This window comes from Oncorhynchus mykiss, chromosome 7 (genome assembly GCF_013265735.2).
Source record: "Oncorhynchus mykiss isolate Arlee chromosome 7, USDA_OmykA_1.1, whole genome shotgun sequence".
Classification (NCBI taxonomy): Eukaryota; Metazoa; Chordata; class Actinopteri; order Salmoniformes; family Salmonidae; genus Oncorhynchus; species Oncorhynchus mykiss.
Window position 1 is genome coordinate 68206826 of NC_048571.1, and position 21116 is coordinate 68227941.

At 44.8% G+C, this 21116-nt stretch overlaps 2 protein-coding genes across 9 annotated transcripts in view; one reads left to right on the plus strand and one right to left on the minus strand.

The window, feature by feature from the left end:
• Positions 1-6: 6 nt before the first annotated feature.
• On the minus strand, positions 7-14694 carry LOC110528340 (protein polybromo-1). 8 transcript variants are annotated; one of them, XM_036983920.1, is made up of 31 exons: positions 14553-14694; positions 13823-14001; positions 13497-13594; positions 13125-13272; positions 12800-12949; positions 12429-12513; positions 12031-12129; positions 11646-11823; positions 11291-11507; positions 10884-11034; positions 10561-10658; positions 9989-10130; positions 9539-9676; positions 9225-9336; positions 8835-9042; positions 8222-8522; positions 7800-7936; positions 7361-7572; positions 7069-7251; positions 6821-6978; positions 5791-6033; positions 5250-5395; positions 4796-4953; positions 4437-4620; positions 3607-3814; positions 3023-3221; positions 2623-2736; positions 1938-2099; positions 1174-1238; positions 807-1005; positions 7-564 (listed from the first exon to the last, which is right to left on the minus strand). In XM_036983920.1, exons 6-31 carry the CDS (start codon positions 12468-12470, stop codon positions 401-403), a joined length of 4218 nt encoding a protein of 1405 aa, XP_036839815.1. In that variant the 5' UTR covers positions 12471-12513; positions 12800-12949; positions 13125-13272; positions 13497-13594; positions 13823-14001; positions 14553-14694; the 3' UTR covers positions 7-400. The 8 variants fall into 8 exon arrangements, with proteins under 8 accessions (XP_036839815.1, XP_036839810.1, XP_036839811.1 ...); XM_036983915.1 differs by having other exon boundaries at positions 10893-11034; positions 12328-12513; XM_036983916.1 differs by having other exon boundaries at positions 3646-3814; positions 12328-12513.
• Positions 14695-15145: 451 nt separating this feature from the next.
• The window catches only part of LOC110528342 (calcium/calmodulin-dependent protein kinase type 1-like), a 39606-nt gene continuing 33635 nt past the window's right edge, over positions 15146-21116 (plus strand). The window contains exon 1 of the mRNA XM_036983921.1: positions 15146-15337. The gene's annotated coding sequence lies outside the window, so the exon portion shown is untranslated. The remainder of the gene's footprint in view (positions 15338-21116) is intronic.

Sequence of the window (21116 nt, forward strand, 5' to 3'; positions counted from 1 at the left end):
ACCATAAATGTTCTCAGCAAATTTATTTTGTCAGTGACTGACCATAAGCGGCTAAGAACATGAACTTACATTGAGAAATCTTCAAACATGATACAAAATAAAGAAATGACAAACCTAAGCTTATTCTGCTCTAAAAAAATATAAAAATCCATGATTGATTCACTATAAAATATTGCTTCTCTATCACCTAATTCTTCTTCCTGTGTCCATTCTACGATGAGGACAGTGAGCGTGTGACAGTGGTCGTGTACCAGGTCAACTACATTGCAGACATTTGCATTGAATCAACCAATGGTTGTGTGCCATATTATGTGGTTAGCTAATATGTTAAACACCTATCCAAGTATTTTGGAGATCTGCAATGTAGTCAGCCAGGAACACATACAGTTGTTAGAGGTTTCTACAAGTTGTACGCCTGACGTATGTTCAGTGAGTCTCGAAGCATCAGGTCCCGCAGGCGCCACAGTGCGTCTGCCATCGTCGTGTGGGCTCCCTTGCTCTTCAACCAATGGGAAGGGAGTCTGCTCTCCTGCTCTTTGGACAGGTGAACATCTCTCCTACGTGCTATGGAAATGTGACACTTTACTCATCACAAGTCATACCACAAACCCAAAAACTGAACAGTCCAAAAAAATGCAACAATAAATGACACCTAAGACAGCTATTCAAGAGAATGTTAGAAAACATGGTAGTACAGTGAGAAGGAAATTGTTGTAGTTCATTCAGTGTGCTGTAGGACAGGTGCATGGAAAGAAAGAAGGCAAACGCAGTACAGAAGAACAGCAAATTTGTGAGTAGAAATATACCTTTGAGAGATTGGTCCCACTTGCTGACAGTGTTGTTCTCTGCGTTCAGGCCCTCAATGTACTTGAGGTAGGCCTCAGAGTGGAGCACCCTTTGGGTCTTGGGCGGTGGAGCCACAAACATGGGGGTCGTGGGCTGGAGGTGGGAGGGTTGGCCTAGCTGGCCCATGCCTGGGTATGGTGGAGGGGCCTGCATCCCAGGCTAAGGGAGATACAGGAAAACAATAACTTTCCCACTGCATTTGGATACAATATAACATATGGAACTAATGGAAATCCAATCAGGAATCATACACAACATGCAAATAGTTCCAGATGATAGAAAGTATCAGTGCAGTAGCTCATTGGTCATTGTAAGTTAGACTTTTACCTGTTGCATGTAGTGGTGGCCTCCGGGACTTCCTTGCATGCCATTCATACCAGGACCCATCATACCTATCACAACAAGTTCCCACAAAATCGTGACAAGACGGCAAGCACTGTTGTATGAGGGTAATAGTTGTTGCATGATACATTCATAGTGTAGGCTATATAACATGGTGGATGTGCATAGAATGCATGCTGGAAAATAAACGTGTGTGATCTTTACAGAAACTGGTGAGATAAAGGGTTAGCTGTAGTCATTGCTCCACAGGCATTACATGTTTGTTCATGTGTTAATTGAGGCGAGCATGGATTCTGATGTTTGAGAGAAATTAGATATGAGAGTAGATGTGTAGAGAAGTATGTGTGTAGAGAAGTAAATGACGGTGGACCCCTGTAGTGGATGACGGACAGACAGACTGAAAAGGTAGTCAGTTGCACACGATATAGCTACGATGCAGAGCATCTTCATTCCAAACTGTCTGTCTGCCAGGCAGTCAAGCAAGCACCTCTACACACTACCTTCTTTACTTTCAATGTGTTTTGTTCTGCTGCCTGCAGCTCACCAACTCTTGAGTGCATTTTATCTCCCAGCAGACAGAGATGTTTGGCAGCCTGAGTGGTCAGTGGGCCACCACAGCATAGCCTGCCTGTAGACCAGGTAAGCCCCTCCAGCAGGAGAGACAGACACGACTGACTGGGAGCTACTGACTGACCAGGACAGGTGTGGCCTTGGCCTGGAGTGGACGGTGGCTGGTTGGGGGTCCTTACCCGGGTGGGGCATGCCAGGGTGGTACCCAGGCATACCTGGCTGGAAGTGTTGGGGGGGCATCGAGCCCATATGGTGAGGTGGCATTGGGCCCATACCCAGAAAGCCCTCATAGGGGCCGTGCATGGGCATACCGTAGGGGGGGCCATAAGCTCCCATCATGCCTTAGGAGGAGGAGGCAGGGAACGGACAACATATTCATGCATAAGTGACATGCAACTGACATGCACTACACATTCATTTATGATAAGAAAAATAAAATTCAACCAGTTAGTAGGCAAAACAAGCATGGCGTTACTGTATATATCTACATGCTGATGGAATGAAATAAAATGTTAAATAAAACAAATACTCTTGTTCATGCAGTTGAATTGGATCATGCATTTGATGCAAAACAAATAAACTGATGGAATACTATACATTTAAATGAGTAGCAACAAACAAACAACCGCAGCCTATAATGAGGATGCAGTTGCAAGGCACTGGACAATTTTCAGATAGGAGAAAAAGTTGAATAAAGGTTGAATCGTTTTAGCAGTCCAGCTAAGTCCCAAGCAATCGTGCTGTCTCCCTGAATCACAAATCAACCCCTAGCCCCTATTCTATAGAAATGTATGCACATCTGTGTGCTTAGAGGCTAGTGGTGTATTTGTGTTTCACTGCCTGTCTCTGCGAGTTAGGGGTTACCTGGACCAGGCGTCATTCCCATCATGGCCCCTACTGGGGTACCTGCTCTAGGGGAAGCTTGCTGCTGGGCTGCCCTCTCCCTCTCCTGCTGCTCCACCACCCTGGCTGCCCGCTCTGGAACAAACAGTAACATGCATGCTTCGATAGATTCATAACGCTAACATTGAAGGGACATTACAGTCCAAAATCAAAGTTTGTCAGATGTTTGGCATGGGATTTGGACTACTTTCGTGACCTGAAAACAGATTATGGAGTGTAATAATGTCCCTTTAAATAATGACATTGTCACCTGGCTGGTACATACTGATTGCAGATCTCAACCAGTGCATGAATCTACTGGTGTAACTAAAAGACTCTGTATAGACACCTCAGTACTAGCATGCTTCCCTGGCCTTCCTACCTTCATACTCTACTTTCTTGGGAGCCTCCAGGTTCCTCCACTCGGTTCCCACCAGACGGCTGAGCTCCCCAAAGGAGAAATCAGGGTGGCGGGTCTTGATGACTGAACGCATCTCACTGCTGAACAGGATGTAGCCGCTCATGTTCATCTTCCTCTTGGCTCCATCCTTCTTAGACACACCCTTTACCTTGGGCGTGGACTGTGAAGGGAAACAGGGGGTAGACGGGTCAATCAACAGTAACACGTACAGTTTTTAATTAATTCAAGCTCAATTCCATAAAGAGATTGAGAGGCCCTAGGTAGTGATGTACACATTGGTTTTGTAGGAGTGTGTGAAGAGCTTTAAGATCTAGGGGGAATGATGGTAACGGGTGTAAAATCATGGGTAGGGCTGTGTGTGATGCATGAGCGGCTGAATGGAGGGGTTATGTGGGGTTGGGTGTGTTTGATTGGAGGTAAGAGACTTGTTGGGACAAAGGTGGGTGTATGCATGGAGTTGAAAGGGTAAATCTGTTGAGGTGGGTTGTGTGTGGGCAGAAGGGTACAGCATTTGGGCAAAGGGTGTGGGTGCGTGGATGTAAGACCTGAGGAGGGGTGTAAGGCATGATGTCCAAATCGCTTGCCAGAGGGGTCTGCATGATGGGCATGGAGGGAGTCTCTGGAGCCTCGTCCTCATCCTCCAGGTCATCCAGATCCTCATCCCCCTCATCCATGTCTGCCAGCTTCATCTCCAACTCTTCAATCTTCTTATTCAGCAGAGGAGACGGCTCCTTCTGGGGCACTATCAACTTCCTGGATATGAACCAATCAGAGAAGAGGGTTGATACCAGCCAGACAAGAAACTCACATATGCCATCAAGCGAATAAAATCTTTGGCTGCAGTTCGATTCTCTTCCCTCGTTCTCCCTGAAGAGAGCAAAGCAGCTTTCTTAGCCTGGGTGTACACCAGTCCAACCCACGAGGGGGAGTGAATTAGTTCAGTGCACACTTAAGGGGGAAATTGGAATAAACGGAATAGGGCTTTTACCTGTTCTATGTTAAAGGCCCAATCAGCAGTTGAAACTATAACAAAGCGTTCTCCCGACCACTGTTTCTGTAACAATCTGAGATGCGGCTGGAGAAATATAAATCACTCAAATTTATAGACAAAGCTATGGATGCAAGGACGGACCATCCATGTTATTAAAATTATAGTTTAACCATGTTGAGGCTATACATTGTTTGTTTACAAACATTGGAGTAAAAAAAAAAAAGCTTATATTTTGGGTTCTGATGGGGTACGACATTTGAAATAAGCACATAAGTTATAATCTTCAAGAATCAATGGGTACATATGATTCATGCATATTTCCTAAATGCATGTAGCAACTGCTGATTGCCCCTTTAAAATGTTCAGTATGTGAGTGGCTCCCACCTGAAGTAGTAGATCTCGTCGTCCACCACCTTAGCGTGGAGGGAGAAGCGCTTCAGGCCTTTAAACTTCTTCATTTGCTTCTCACTCTCGATGTAGCGGCTCTCGCACAGCAACACGTCCTCCTCAGACACCTCAGTGGGCCGACACGACAGGTAGTCCTTAAAGGACGACACCACACATTTACCTGCAGGAGGGAGGGAGAGCGTGATGGTTAATTACAGGACCACTCCAGGGGGTGCTATATGTCAGAAACGGTTTTCAGAGACTAGTCTGGCAAAGGTTTGATAATGTAAACAGCAATAATGTATAGATTGAGTATTTGCATGTTGAGTGTAGTGCCTTGTAAAGTGGTAAGGTACCGATGACGCAGGTCATGGGACATGTCTCCTCCAGGTTGCTGAGAAACACCTCTCTCTTGTAAAACATCCTGGTGGGCTCGTGTTCAGTCTCCTCTGGGTGGATGAAGATGGGCCCGAAGAAGAACGCTGCTCCGTCACGCACCCACAGCTTCTCTATCCTGTTACAGCCCAATCAATTAAAACTGTTAGCTTCCTAATTGTCACATTCACAGACCTAAACCACATTTCCATATTGAAAACACAAAGCTGACTCAATTATATATTTCTGGGACTTCTCACATCCCATCTCCCTTGCCTTCTTCTCAACTGTATGGGAAAAGTAGGTCCAAGGTGCCTCCCCTCGGACCTTGTTCTTCAATACATTTTGAGGAGGCGGCGAGAGGATGTAAGGATTCGACTAAAGAGCCTCACACACAATACATATGAAGAGAAATACTAGGTTTGATTGACATACCTGCCGATGCGTGGTTTAATGAGCTCATGTGACTGGATGTAGACACAGTCTCCCACCTTCAGCCACATGTTGTTGTAGTGAAGCTGGTCATAGTATGGACAGCCTGGCTCCCCTCCAGTCATCTCCACTGGCACATCCTCACGCTCCTACACATCACACAGTAGGAGAGCACACACACTCAGTAACACTGATACAGTGTTGGCGCCACAACAACAATATTCAGCTTTACCCCTCTAACACCTTTTACACTAAGTGTACTGTGCCGACTGATATTTTCCTTTCCCGTTGTCCTTTACAGCACAGCAACTATGGTGGAAGCTTAACCAGTACAGCTTGTCTCAGTTTAGTTTGGCTCAGCAATATTTAATACATTCTAATGTTTAGTGTTATTTAATATTACATTGGAGGTATTTGCCCAATGAAGTGTTGCCTTACAAGTACAGTAATTGTGGTGGTCTTATTTGTGATGGACATGTCCTATAAGCAGGACAACGGCAATTCACTCTAAAATAAAGAGACCCCCCGTGCTCAGACCTCTCACCTTGTCAACGATGCTGCGGCTGCCGTTATCAGCCACAGCCAGCAGTTTCTCCTGATCACGTTTGGCATACATGGAGGCCACCCGGACAACGGGCAAAGGCACGTCCCGAGGGACAAACCTCACGGCGGCTGGCACGGCCCACAGCTTGATCTTTTTAAAGGCCTTGTTCCTGGCAGAATAGCGGGACTCACAGACGTACACGTCCTCTGGTCTTACTCCCTCAGGCTGCAGCTTGAAGTAATCCTGTAGAGGAAGCACACGGATGATCAGTGTGTTGGAGGGGATCAATTTAAAGCAAAGCAATGGCTAATCTTCATCACATAATAAGAAGTTCTTCGGAATACAAGGTGATTTGTAGATCGGTGATTCTGCGCAGTAGGACTGCAATGTGGGTTGGGGGGTAAATCGATATATAATATCCCAATATGTAACTTTGACGATATAGCGTATCTTTTTGACAATATTGTGCTAGTTGGCTGTACCTGCATTAAAATAGGGAGTTTTAGGCACTTGTTTCAATGACTGATCAAAACTGGTTTTCCATTGGCTCTCTCGTATATGGCGAGCAATATGTTTGGAACCTTGAGTCGCAATAAAAAAATAATCACAGTATCAAATCGCAAACGCATTGTATCGGCACCAAAGTATCATGATAACATTGTATCGTGAGGTCCCTGGCAATTCCCTGCCCTAGTAGTCAATGCATCTTATATTACAAATGACATTACAATTCAGCTCAAATAATGATGTTATCTAATCCAATAGATGAGCATAACATTTCAATTGAATTACATACATCTATGTCGCAGGTGTGTGCATTTTTTATTTTACCTTTATTTAACCAGGCAAGTCAGTTAAGAGCAAATTCTTATTTTCAATGACGGCCTAGGAACAGTGGGTTAACTGCCTGTTCAGGGGCAGAACGACAGATTTGTACCTTGTCAGCTCGGGGGTTTGAACTTGCAACCTTCCGGTTACTAGTCCAACACTAACCACTAGGCTAACCATTCAGATAGATACATGACCTTACCTTGACAAACATGACCATGCATTTGCCCAGTATCTTGCTGACTAGTACTTTGTTGAAGTAGTCACTCTTGAAGACCTCTTGCTGGAGGAACTTGCGTGTTGCCAGATGGAAGGTCTCACCGGGCCTGTAGAACCAACAGCCATACAGCCACTTCTCGCCTACACACATGGAAAAACAGAATAACACATTACTGACAGTAAAGCAGTGTGTGTGTGTGTGCGTCTCAAAGTGTGTGTCGTGTTGGTTACCTGCTTCGTCCTCCCACAGGCGCTCGATGCAGACGATGTGAGGCTTGCGGTTGGCCTCGCCCAGCTGCACGTAGACACAGTCTCCCACGTGGTAGGTGCTGTTCTCAAAGCTGCAGTCCTGACTGTACATCCTCTCTGGCCCTGCACCTCCCCCAGCTGGGTCCTCAGCCTTCTCTCCCTCCTCTGGAAGCCACATAGAATATGATAATACATCAACCTCACATTATATAGGCCTCAGACTCAGTCACAACCACCTGCACTGACACACACCCGGCCCCATGCCATCACACACCTTTATTCTCCTCCTCCCTCTTCAGTTTGTCCTCCTCCATCTCCTTGGGTAGTTTCTCTCTCTTCTCCTGCTCTACGTCACTGTGCATGTGTTTAGAGGTGTAGCTGAGAGCCGGGGAGAGGAGGATCTCACCGTTCTTACACAGCTCATCTCTGATCTTTATAAAGAACTGCTGCAGCTCCACCGCATCCTCAAAGATCTCAGAGTCTGTCCTGTGAAGGGACAGGGCAAGGCATGCAGGGTCAAAGGTTGAGGGTTCACGGAGAGATCAGTTAGATTTAACTTGGTTACTGGTTTAAGTTGTGGCATGTTTCAGCTTTCTATCAATGCTGCAATCTAGAATCAGATGCATAAACTCAAACACAAAACAAAGACTCAGAAAGGTTGGAGAGCAATTCAAAGCGACAAAGGCCTTTCTAATGATGTGCAGACTACGTACCTGTGCAGGCGCCTGGCCTTCTCCAGCACCTCAAACATGTGCTCCTGGAACACGTCCAGCCTGCGGTAGCGTCCTCGCTCCACGTTGGCCCGGATCACGTCAAAGTTGAGCAGAGGCTTCTCTGGGCTGGCCGGGTCCTGTTGAGGTTAGTTCACTTAGTTTAATGGTCGTTCAGAACTTTTTATTAAAAACTCAATGACTGCTATTACAATAAACATAAGCATTTCTAAATGCTACACATCTTTGTTTAAATCTAAAAGAGTCTGACCGGAGGCCATTTGAGTGCGGATTTAGTTTTGCCTGTTAGATCACACTGAATAAGATTACAGACAGGGGGCACCTGATCCTAGATCAGCACTCCTACCCTGATAAACTGTGAATACGGCCCCCATGTAGGGTACGGACGATCTCACATCGCTTACCTGGGCAGGGATCTCAGCCAGTGAGTCGCTGTAACACCTCCCCTCCTCGTCTTGGTGCCCAAGCACAGACATAAACAGGTTCCTGATCAGCTCCCTGACTAGAGGCCCCACAGCAGGGGGCGAGCCACCCTCCTCCACTCCCTCCTGCAGCCTGCGGGTCTCCAGGAGGACGCGGTGGAGAAGCAGAGCGTCGCGGTAGATCAGGCTCTCTGGCTCGTTGTAGGTACAGGCGTTGTTGAACATCAGGGCAAAGTCTTCCACCAGTGCATCCACGTCCTGATAACGGCCGCCCGCCATGTGGCTAGAGAAGAGGAAGAACATAGGACTTTATTTATTTTCTTTCTAAAAAGATTAGTATTTTTTGCTTTATTGGCTCCCAACCCCACACACACGAGGTTGGAGCACAGGGCGCACTTTAGGGGACAAGTGCCGTGCTCAAGGGCACAACACCAGAAGATGGTACATCTAGGATACCGATACCAGAAACCCTTCAGTTGCTGGCTCACTCTGCACCAGATTCAAACAGGGCTAACTTACAGTTCCTGGCCCAGCTCTCTAACCTCTCAGCAACCTCACCTCTAGCTAGCCACACACAGGTTAGCCTGTAGCTTACCTGCGCAGGCGCTCCATGTCGATGGGCCTCTTGATGGTGGAGTAGTAGTCAGGCAGCTCAGCGCGGGACGGAAGGCGCAAGAAGATGGTGGAGATACGTCGCCCCCTGCCGTCTGTGTAGTTCCTCACAGCATCATACAGCTCATTGAGGCGCTGCTGCAGCGGGGTCAGGTATTTATTGGACTTCTTAGGAGACGCGCCACTCTTTCCTACAGAGAGAGATGGTGAAAAACATGCATGTGAAAGGGACAAAGTACAAAAATATGTGAGAATTTTCATGTAAATGTTATCAGGACAACAATATACATTTAGCCTTTACTCTCGTTTTTAAAAATGTTTATACATATTTCAGAAGTGCTGTTAAACACCCATAGAAGAGAGTCAAACATACTTAGTTTGAGTTTAGGAGATCCCATGTTGTCAGTGCCCTCCTCAGGAGAAGCTCCTAGCTCCTTCCGCTTGTCCTTCACGATCTTCTCCAGGATGTCAGCATCATCATAAACCTCCACAGCAAAACAGGTCATTCAATCCTCCCTCCCATGTTGTAAATTTAGCCCAGGGTGGTGTTCATTAGGGCATAGCATAGCAAAGCAAAATTCTGTTTCTTATTGGCCAAGTTCAGGTAATAACTCCCCGTTTTACTTTATCTTATGCCTACGGAACACTTTGTGACATGGCCCTGTGAGTGATTGGCAGTGGTCCTACCTGAGATCCCTCCTCGTTATAGTGGCGTGCGTTGCGGAACATCAGCCTCATGTCGTCCATAAGGGCCTCTTCGGTGGCGTAGCGCTCTGAGCGGATGTTATGCTCCATGGTCTTAAGATCCATGGGCTCCAGGATCACCTGATAGAAGGGAGGAGTTAGGTTCATAGATTAGCCGATCTACAGCATCCGTATCGATACCAACATTAGGGAATCAAAAATGTAAATGTTAAAGTAATATTTTCCATTGCTGGACCAAGATCTATGTTTCAAATAAACAAGATTCTGCTTTGATTTAAAATGTGTGGCTTTTCTCCAATGCAATAGGATGTCCAGTACTCACTATATTCTGTTAGGGGGGAAAGAGAGAAAGAAAAAAAACTTTTCATCTTTGTCTTAGCAGCCCTAGCAAACTAGTGGATTGTGAAAACCTGGTGTTGACTTCATGCCTACCTTGTAGTAGTCTGCGTAATCCTTCTTGGAGGGCTTCACCATGAACAGATCACAGAGCCTCCGGTTGGTCCCTGCTTCTCTGGCTTCAGTCACTGCAGCATACAGTGCCTTCATACGGTTCTTCTTCACATTCTTCTTATGGCTAAATGGCAAGAGGTGGTTATATTCAATAAAATGTTTTTATAAAAAGTATGAATTTCAGCACCCCGCGGATGGGCCACAGTTATACAGGACAAAAATAGGTACAGATAAAAATATACATTCAAAAAACTCTTAAAGTACCAACTGATGGTGACTCAATCGCACGACCAGTTATCAAAACTCAACTCCACCTCGATATAAGAGAACGGAGTTGGGCTGCCTGCAGGCAACTTGAATTGAGTCTAATTACCTTGGCAAAGGGTAAACTTAAAAGCAGGAAGGCAGCAGATGTAGATAAACACAACAAAAAATAGTGAGAATGAAAGCTATAGCTGGTTGACTTGGTGTGAGATGTCAACGATTGCATCTATCTAGATGTGGTAATGAAAGAATGAGAGCGAGGGAGGGAGGAGTAGGGGGGGGGGTCCTACCTTTTCTTCTTGGTCGCACTGCCAGTGCCTGTGTCAGAGGACAGAATGCTGTCCTGATCCTCTTCATCTCCTCTCCTCAACAGCTCCCTCTTCTTCATCTGCAAAACATTCATTACATATCACGGTCAACAATAGCGTACCCACCATTCAGTCTTTTATACACAGAAACACTACCAGAATTTACATTTCAATGTCTTGTATTCCTAGTTTCATTCCCAACTCAACAGAAAGAAATCCTACCAGTGTACTCTGAATGACTGTTTATTATATTCAGCCCTTTCCTAAACAATCAACAGTATAAAAAGGCAGATAAGGTCCAATACCCTACTGACCAGCAGGATCTGCTGCAGCCGCAGGGCCCGTTTGAAGATGGCCGAGTTGGGCACGTTGTAGCGCTTAGCGTTCTCAAACATCAGAGTGAGGTCAGAGTCCATCTGCTCCACGCTCTGGTACTCCCCGTTCTTCATCTTCTCCCTGGGACAGAGGACAAGGTCAGTCATCATTCACTGACGGGTTTATGTATATCCAAAGTAGCAACAGGAGCTGGGCAAAAAGAAGGTCCAAAGAGTTTTGCTGATCACAAAAGAATATCACATTTGGGAGAAGCAAAACAGGGAGTGGGGACATGATCTTTTCCTCCAGTTCATCATTCAATGACGTTAGTTAGACGGAGAAAAACTCTCCATGTACAGTACCTATAGGACGATGTACTGTAGTAGCCTATTCCTACCTGATCTGCTGGAGGGCGATGGGCTGTTTGACCTGCTGATAGTAGTCAGGGTATTCTTTCCTGGAGGGCACCTGGAGGAAGGGTTCAGAGAGGAGCTGTCCCTGGCTGTTCCTGCCCCCCCTCACAGCCTCATATAGCTGGAACACTGGGTTACCCATGTCCATACTGAAGCTCAGGCACTCCGCCTCAGACTCACCCTCGTCATAATGCACAGAGCCTGGAACACGATAGAGGAGTGCACACAATTAGTCACATATACTTATCCCTACTGAAACAAAGCTATGAAGAGGGTTTGGTCTCAAAGATTAAACAATTCAACTCTAGTTAGTGTGTGTATGTGTTGAGACAAACTCGCCAGAGAGCAGGGCGTCCTCGTCACTCTCTGAGCCGTACTGCAGAGCCAGAGTGATGGCAGAGAGACGGTCTCCTTGGGCTGACCTCCGGTTCCTGATGCGGACACTGGTCTTAGTGGGCTCAGCATGGTCGATCTCAGTCTTTCTCTGGATAAAGACCTTCTTGATGGTGTTAGCATCCTTAACATCAAATTAGGGAAAGCATTGTGATTAGTGTGCTTTGTATAGCATCTACAGTACATTTGGAAAGTTGTAGACATGCAGTAAAATCTAGAGTATAACATAGCTCTACTGAAACTAGACTTTTAGCTCAATTGTACACCAGAACATATGAGAATACAGAAATGCAGCATAATATATATTATATTCAGCATAAGATAAATATACCTTAAAAACCTGAGATCCTGGTTCATTGTATGTTTTTGCATTTTTCGCCAGAAGGTCAACATCCTTGGCCATGGCGGTGACACTTTTGTAGTACCCAATCTGAAAAAGACAAATAATCAGTAGTAGTCACAAGAAATCATGGTTAGGTTACACAGTTATATCTTATATAATTACACAACGCAAGAAATTATGTCAAGTAGGCCTATATTAACTTGTTCATGTATCAATATGCTTAAATCAATTAGATGTCAATCAATTCTACACAAATCACAATGCTTCAGGAGGTGAATAGGATACTTGTATTCTCTGAGCGATGGCTCTAAGATCAATGGGCTCCTTGATAACGGCATAGTAGTCTGGGTAGTGCATTTTGGAAGGCAGCTTCTGAAAGAGCTCACTGATGACCCGTCCTGATGTGTCCGTGTATGACACCACAGCATCCAACAGCTGCTCCAAAACCTCCTTCAGGCAGCTCGGTGGAGTCTGCAGATCAGAGCATACAGGAACAATAAGCTATGATCCCAAGCACATCCACTGACTATGCAACTTGAGTTGCAAGTGTTACAGAGCTTATAAAGAATGGTTCAACTTAGCTTGACAGTAGCAGTTGTAGACACATTAAAAGTGATAATGAACAGTATTAGGTGGTTGACCTGACACGAGATATGAGCTATCGAGATGTATTTTATATTCTATGATAGATGCACAGCAGCAAGGAAATCGAAGATCATGACAGAGGTAAAAACTGATTTGTCCAGATGATCTTTACCTCATCTTCAGTGGAGAGAGCAGGATTATCCAGCATGTCTTCACCATCGTCATCATCTTCATCACCATCCCCTGGCTGCACAAACTCATTCCTGATGTGAACGTAGAGTTCCCACAGCCTGCAGGCTGCCTTGTACTCTTCACTCTCAGCCTGATAAGTCAGAGATAAAACCATGACTAACCTGCAGTGTTTGAAGGATGTTTTTCCTACTAGTCAAAGAGTAACAATGTTAATAGTCAAAGTGTAATGGCACAACGTACAGCATAATCAAGCCTTCAATAGATTTTCATCTCAGAGTTTCCACTGAACATAGTGTGTGTGTCACCTTATAGTAGTTCTTGGCATTGTTGAACATAAGCTGGAAATCAGCAGTGAGCTGCTCCACATCTTGGTAATCCTCTGACTTGAGCTTCTGCTGGATCTTGGTCATGTCTATGGGCTGGGACACCACCTCATAGTAGTCTGGCAGGTTCCTGGAGGAGGGAGAGGCAGATAGAGAAAAAGCCTCCAGGTTACTTCTACATTAAGTCTATGGTCATTTGGCATCAAATGTTAGAAAGTGGGTTGAAATGGGTGGGGAGGGATTACTTGGACATGTCAAAAAAATAAACAGGTTAAGTTTTCTGTTGCGAATGTTTTGTTACAGTGTGCCCTGATGAAATGACCCACCCATCTCTAATGTAAAATGGTACATTACCTTCTCTTTGGTACCCTGATGAACAGCTCACAAAGCAGCCTCCCCTGGTCATCCTTGTGGTCCCTGACAGTGTTGTACAACTCATGGCACACAGCAATCTGTTTTACACAAAACATGGTCAAACAATGTGTGTCAAAGCAGGTTACAGTACACAAATCCAAGTTTGGGATACTTCACTGAATCACACGAATAAAACATGACAAAGCTGCCCAAATGTCAAACAACAAGGATGTTAAGAATAACAAGCTTTAATTAAGGGGATAGTTAGTTTGGTCTGATCTCAATCATTTCATACATCAGCGCTAGAACTAAGAAAATCAACTCACAGGGTCTACTGTAGGAACATTAAAGGCTCTTCGTCTTTTTCGTCCGCTTCCAGGAGTGGAGGATGCATCGTCAAAGTCCCCTCCGCTCACACTACTGGAGGGAGAGGTGGCCCTTCTTCTTTTCGAACTCATTTGCATAACTGATGGTACCTTAAAAAATATATATTTTTTTTTTCCACCTTTATTAAAAATAAATAAAGAAAACACACCGCGTTAGCTTGGTGGCTAGGTAACGTTAACTCTGCAACTTACTGTATAATATATTATACACACTGACTAGCCCTGTAACCTTAAATAATTGTTTGTTGAGACTGATATCAACGCAAATATGACCATGTTCCCTTTAAAGTTGTTAGCTAACTAACTACTTAGCTTGCTACGTAGCCGCTAGTTATACGTTTATGCTCACGTTAGTTTGTTAGCTAGGTATTTCAAACGCGGGACACGGAGATCTTCGTATACTATTGGTTTATTTCGCTATCTAGCGATACTTCATTTAACTTAACCATAACAAATATAGAGCAACGGCGGTAGCAGACCGTTAGCGCGTAGCTAGCTAATGTAGCTAACTAGCTACTGTAGCTGCTAACATTCCAGCTACAAACAAAGGCGAGCGCCTAAAATGTTCGCTACACGCTCAAACAGAAATTCGATCAATTAACTAGCAAGCTAGTTGTAATGTTAGCTACTTTGTTAAACTAATTTAAGAAAAAGTGCAAAGCAGGCTTACCTCAACTGTTATATATTTCCCTGAGCAAAATAATGTGTTGTACTGTATATCTAGCTAAAGTAAATTCATATGAAACGTTAGCTAGTCAAGCGCCTCCCCATGATTGCCGGAAGTGACAATATACAGCTGCGTTCGATTTAGAAAAAGTGGGAAATAGCAAAGATTAATTTCCTAGAGCTGGGAACAATTCCAAACCTACAACATTATCCTAACCCTAACCACCTGAATGGTTTATATCTGATTTAATGTAATAGATAAATACCCAGTCTGAGGTCCTGAAGAACTAGACTAAGTTAATTTGGTTGCGTTGAGAATGTGCCTTGCAGGTAACATAGATAGATGTCTGGAATGGTAACAACCTCAATACAGATTCGATTGAATTGACATGCAATATTAGTCAACAATTCTCCGAATCAACATTATTTTGTTTTAAAATTCTCAAATTAAATCTCAGACGAAATTTCTATTGTAATCTATTGTATGTCATGAAATTGCACCCCCTCATGAATAGCCAGCCCAAATAGCTTATAATAACATCATCATGAAGTCTAATGCTTTAGGCAATAAAATCCATGTCAGGCGATATAGTTCATTTAAGGTAGGTCCAGATAGTGGGCTACTTTTTATTCAATGATTTAGGACTGTTTCATTTCCTGAGCTCTGAAGGGAGTACCCTTCTTGGCGTTAGGCGAGTAGCCTGAACTGGTCTAGCGATGCGCACAGAGAGCCAAACCTGAAACCGCCCTTTGAGAGGGAGAAGGGATTCTTGAGCTCCGTGCATTCAGGTAAGATTTTAATTGTATTTGGATGCATAAGAAAATGTAACCACCTTTCAGTTTTTTGGCCTCGGGTATATTATCGCCGTAGACTATTCTATAGCCTTCCTAATCCTATCCAACCGGAGCATCTTCGATTTTGCATAAACTGTCTTCTTATACCGTAGCCGACAATTCATATCCAATATGCTCTTATATGCTTGTTAGACTATACCTTTGAACGTTGAGAACATGCTTAGGCCTATGCACAGCGCACCCACACACTCCTTTCATTTTCATTTCAACAATCGCCTATTGATGTGCGCTGTACTTGTACTTGGATATATTAAAATATGTTTGTATGATAATAGTGTAGATTACATTTTTTGTCAGTTCTGATTCATAATTTCACTGGTCAACCCGTCTGCTATAGTACCGTTTTCGTTGACGGCCTAATCGTGCCAAGAAAGACCAGAATGTTTCTCACTAAATTAAAAGTATACATATTGTAATCCAATCCATTCCATATGATAACGATTTATTTTCTGAATCTTTCTATCTTATATTTCAAGTGTTGTCATAGCCTGTTGGAATTTGAATAAAGCTAGAAGAACTATGAGGCTATGGAACAAGTTGTTGCATCTTTCCCAAGCAATTGGTGATATTCTGCTATAGCCTATTCGGACTCTGGCTGTCCTTACTACTTACTATTTATACATAGAGCAATAATGTCCAGGACTTCCACACATTTCCTTGTGACTATGGGTGCACTGTGCTATACACTGGGACTTGGCCAACAGGGTACTAATTGTCATGATCAGTTCTTGACAGGTTGGTTTTAAATACACTTGTTGGAGAGGTTGTCAACAAATGTCAGGGTTCAGCTAAATCTCCCTTTCTCTGTAGTTGTAAACAAGTACACTCAAAATACAAAAGTATGTGGACACATTCAAATGAGTGAATTTGGCTATTTCAGCCACATCAATTGCTGATAGGTGTATAAAATCAAGCACACATCCATACAATCTCCATAGAGAAACATTGGCAGCAGAATGGCCTTACTGAAGAGCTCAGTCGCTGTGGCACGGTCATAGGATGCCATCTTTCCAAAAAGTCAGTTTGTCAAGGTTCTACCCTGCTAGAGCTGCCCCGGTCAACTGTAAGTGCTGTTATTGTGAACTGTAAATATCTAGGAGCAACCACGGCTAAGCCGTGAAGTGGTAGGCCACACAAGCTCACAGAACGGGACCACTCACTGCTGAAGCGCGTAGCGCATGAAAACCGTCTGTCCTCGATTGCAACACTCACTACAGAGTTCCTAACTGCTTCTGGAAGCAACGTCAGCACAATGACTGTTTGTCGGGAGCTTCTTGAAATGGGTTTCCATGGGCCAAGCATCCACACACAAGCCTAAGATTACCATGCGTGATGCCAAGCATCGGCTAGAGTGGTGTAAAGCTCGCCGCCACTGGACTCTGGAGCAGTGAAAACGCGTTCTCTGGAGTGATGAATCACACTTCACCATCTGGTAGTATGATGGACGAATCTGGGTTTGGCTGATGCCACGAGAACGCTACCTGCCGTAATGCATAGTGCCAACCCTAAAGTTGCAACTTCGGGATGCTGGCCTTCTAGGCAGAGTTGCAAAGAAAAGCCATATCTCAGACTGGCCAGTAAAAGTAGAAGACTAAGATGGGGAAAATAACAGACACTGACTGGACAGAGGAACTCTGCCTAGAAGGTCAGCATCCCGGAGTCGCCTCTTCACTGTTGATGTTGAGACTGGTGTTTTGCTTAATTAATGAAGCTGCCAGCTGAGGACTTGTGAGGCGTCTGTTTCTCAAACTAGACACTCTAATGTACATGTCCTCTTGCTCAGTTGTGCACCGGGGCCTCCCACGCCTCTTTCTATTCTGGTTAGGGCCAGTTTGCTCTGTTCTGTGAAGGGAGTAGTACACAGCTTTGAACCACATCTTCAGTTTCTTGGCAATTTCACGCATGGAATAGCCTTCATTTCTCAGAACTAGAATATACTGACGAGTTTCAGAAGAAAGCTCTTTGTTTCTTGCCATTTAGAGCCTGTAATCGAACCCGCAAACGCTGATGCTCCAGATACTCAACTAGTTTAAAGAAGGCCAGTTTTATTGCTTCTTTAATTAGGACAACAGTTTTCAGCTGTGCTAACATAATTGCAAAAGTGTTTTCTAATGATCAATTAGCCTTTTAAAATTTAGAACCTAGATTAGCTAAAACAACGTGCCATTGGAACATGGTTGCTGATAATTGGCCTTTGTACGTCTATGTAGATACAGCTGGAAATGCATGATTTTGTATGGAATAAGAGTCATTTACAACTTCTACACTGTATGTGATCAATATGATGTTATTTTAATAGACAAAAAAAAGTGCTTTTCTTTCAAAAACAAGTGACCCCAAACTTTTGAATGGTACTATATATATATATACACACACACACAGTGGGGAGAACAAGTATTTGATACACTGCCGATTTTGCAGGTTTTCCTACTTACAAAGCATGTAGAGGTCTAAAACAAAAATCCAGAAAATCACATTGTATGATTTTTAAGTCATTCATTTGTATTTTATTGCAAGACATAAGTATTTGATACATCAGAAAAGCAGAACCTAATATTTGGTACAGAAACTGTTGTTTGCAATTACAGAGATCATACGTTTCCTGTAGTTCTTGACCAGGTTTGCACACACTGCAGCAGGGATTTTAGCCCACTCCTCCATACAGACCTTCTACAGATCCTTCAGGTTTTGGGGCTATCACTGGGCAATACGGACTTTCAGCTCCCTCCAAAGATTTTCTATTGGGTTCAGGTCTGGAGACTGGCTAGGCCACTCCAGGACCTTGAGATGCTTCTTACGGAGCCACTCCTTAGTTGCCCTGGCTGTGTGTTTCAGGTCGTTGTCATGCTGGAAGACCCAGCCACGACCCATCTTCAATGCTCTTACTGAGGGAAGGAGGTTGTGGGCCAAGATCTCGCAATACATGGCCCCATCCACCCTCCCCTCAATACGGTGCAGTCGTCCTGTCCCCTTTGCAGAAAAGCATCCCCAAAGAATGATGTTTCCACCTCCATGCTTCACGGTTGGGATGGTGCTCTTGGGGTTGTACTCATCCTTCTTCTTCCTCCAAACACAGCAAGTGGAGTTTAGACCAAAAATGCTCTATTTTTGTCTCTTCAGACCACATGACCTTCTCCCAATCCTCCTCTGGATCATCCAGATGGTCATTGGCAAACTTCAGATGGGCCTGGACATGCACTGGCTTGAGCACGGGGACCTTGCGTGCGCTGCAGGATTTTAATCCATGATGGCGTAGTGTGTTACTAATGGTTTTCTTTGAGACTGTGGTCCCAGCTCTCTTCAGGTCATTGACCAGGTCCTGCCGTGTAGGTCTGGGCTGATCCCTCACCTTCCTCATGATCATTGATTCCCCACGAGGTGAGATCTTGCATGGAGCCCCAGACCGAGGGTGATTGACTGTCATCTTGAACTTCTTCCATTTTCTAATAATTGCACCAACAGTTGTTGCCTTCTCACCAAGCTGCTTGCCTATTGTCCTGTAACCCATCCCAGCCTTGTGCAGGTCTACAATTTTATCCCTGATGTCCTTATACACCTCTCTGGTCTTGGCCATTGTGGAGAGGTTGGAGTCTGTTTGATTGAGTGTGTGGACAGGTGTCTTTTATACATGTAACGAGTTCAAACAGGTGCAGTTAATACAGGTAATGAGTGGAGAGCAGGAGGCTTCTTAAAGAAAAACTAACAGGTCTGTGAGAGCCGGAATTCTTACTGGTTGGTAGGTGATCAAATACTTATGTCATGTGATAAAATGCTAATTAATTACTTAAAAATCATACAATGTGATTTTCTGGATTTTTGTTTTAGATTCCGTCTCTCACAGTTGAAGTGTACCTATGAAAACAATTACAGACCTCTACGTGCTTTGTAGGTGGGAAAACCTGCAAAATCGGCAGTGTATTAAATACTTGTTCTCCCCACTGTGTATATACACTGCTCAAAAAAATAAAGGCAACACTTAAACAACACAATGTAACTCCAAATCAATCACATTTCTGTGAAATCAAACTGTCCACTTAGGAAGCAACACTGATTGACAATACATTTCACATGTTGTTGTGCAAATGGAATAGACAACAGGTGGAAATTATAGGCAATTAGCAAGACACCCCCAATAAAGGAGTGGTTCTGCAGGTGGTGACCACAGACCACTTCTCAGTTCCTATGCTTCCTGGCTGATGTTTTGGTCACTTTTGAATGCTGGCGGTGCTTTCACTCTAGTGGTAGCATGAGACGGAGTCTACAACCCACACAAGTGGCTCAGGTAGTGCAGCTCATCCAGGATGGCACATCAATGCGAGCTGTGGCAAGAATGTTTGCTGTGTCTGTCAGCGTAGTGTCCAGAGCATGGAGGCGCTACCAGGAGACAGGCCAGTACATCAGGAGACGTGTAGGAGGGCAACAACCCAGCAGCAGGACCGCTACCTCCGCCTTTGTGCAAGGATGAGCAGGAGGAGCACTGCCAGAGCCCTGCAAAATGACCTCCAGCAGGCCACAAATGTGCATGTGTCTGCTCAAACGGTCAGAAACAGACTCCATGAGGGTGGTATGAGGGCCCGACGTCCACAGGTGGGGGTTGTGCTTACATGTGCTTGCATTTGCCAGATACCACCAAGATTGGCAAATTCGTCACTGGTGCCCTGTGCTCTTCACAGATGAAAGGAGGTTCACACTGAGCATGTGACAGACGTGACAGAGTCTGGAGATGCCGTGGAGAACGTTCTGCTGCCTGCAACATCCTCCAGCATGACCGGTTTGGCGGTGGGTCAGTCATGGTGTGGGGTGGCATTTCTTTGGGGGGCCGTACAGCCCTCCATGTGCTCGCCAGAGGTAGCCTGACTGCCATTAGGTACCGAGATGAGATCCTCAGACCCCTTGTGAGACCATATGCTGGTGCGGTTGGCCCTGGGTTCCTCCTAATGCAAGACAATGCTAGACCTCATGTGGCTGGAGTGTGTCAGCAGTTCCTGCAAGAGGAAGGCATTGATGCTATGGACTGGCCCGCCCGTTCCCCAGACCTGAATCCAATTGAGCACATCTGGGACATCATGTCTCGCTCCATCCACCAACGCCGCGTTGCACCACAGACTATCCAGGAGTTGGCAGATGCTTTAGTCCAGGTCTGGGAGGAGATCATCCGCCACCTCATCAGGAGCATGCCCAGGAATGCTTTTCCAACAGTCTTGAAGGAGTTCCCACATATGCTGAGAACTTGTTTGCTGCTTTTCCTTCACTCTGTGGTCCAACTCATCCCAAACCATTTCTTCTGTGTTGAGGTCGGGTGGGTGTGGAGGCCAGGTCATCTGATGCAGCACTCCATCACTCTCCTTCTCGGTCAAATAGCCCTTACACAGCCTGGAGGTGTGTCGGGTCAATGTCCTGTTGAAAAAAAAATTATAGTCCCACTAAGTGCAAACCAGATGGGTTGGCGTATTGCTGCATAAACCCGCAAATTCAGACAAACAGAGGTGTAATGAGTTCACACTCAAAAATATGTCACATTTTTTACTGGATCTGGGATATTGTACACGTTTCGGCTTTACGGCGATCTTCAGTGTGTAGGTACAATTATTTTTAAATTCACAACAGCATTTGTAAGCAGCAGGTGCTTTTAATCAGGATTTCCACTCATATGCCAATCAGGGACGCGGACCCTCTCGTCTACCTCTATACAAATTATTCACCCAAAGGTACA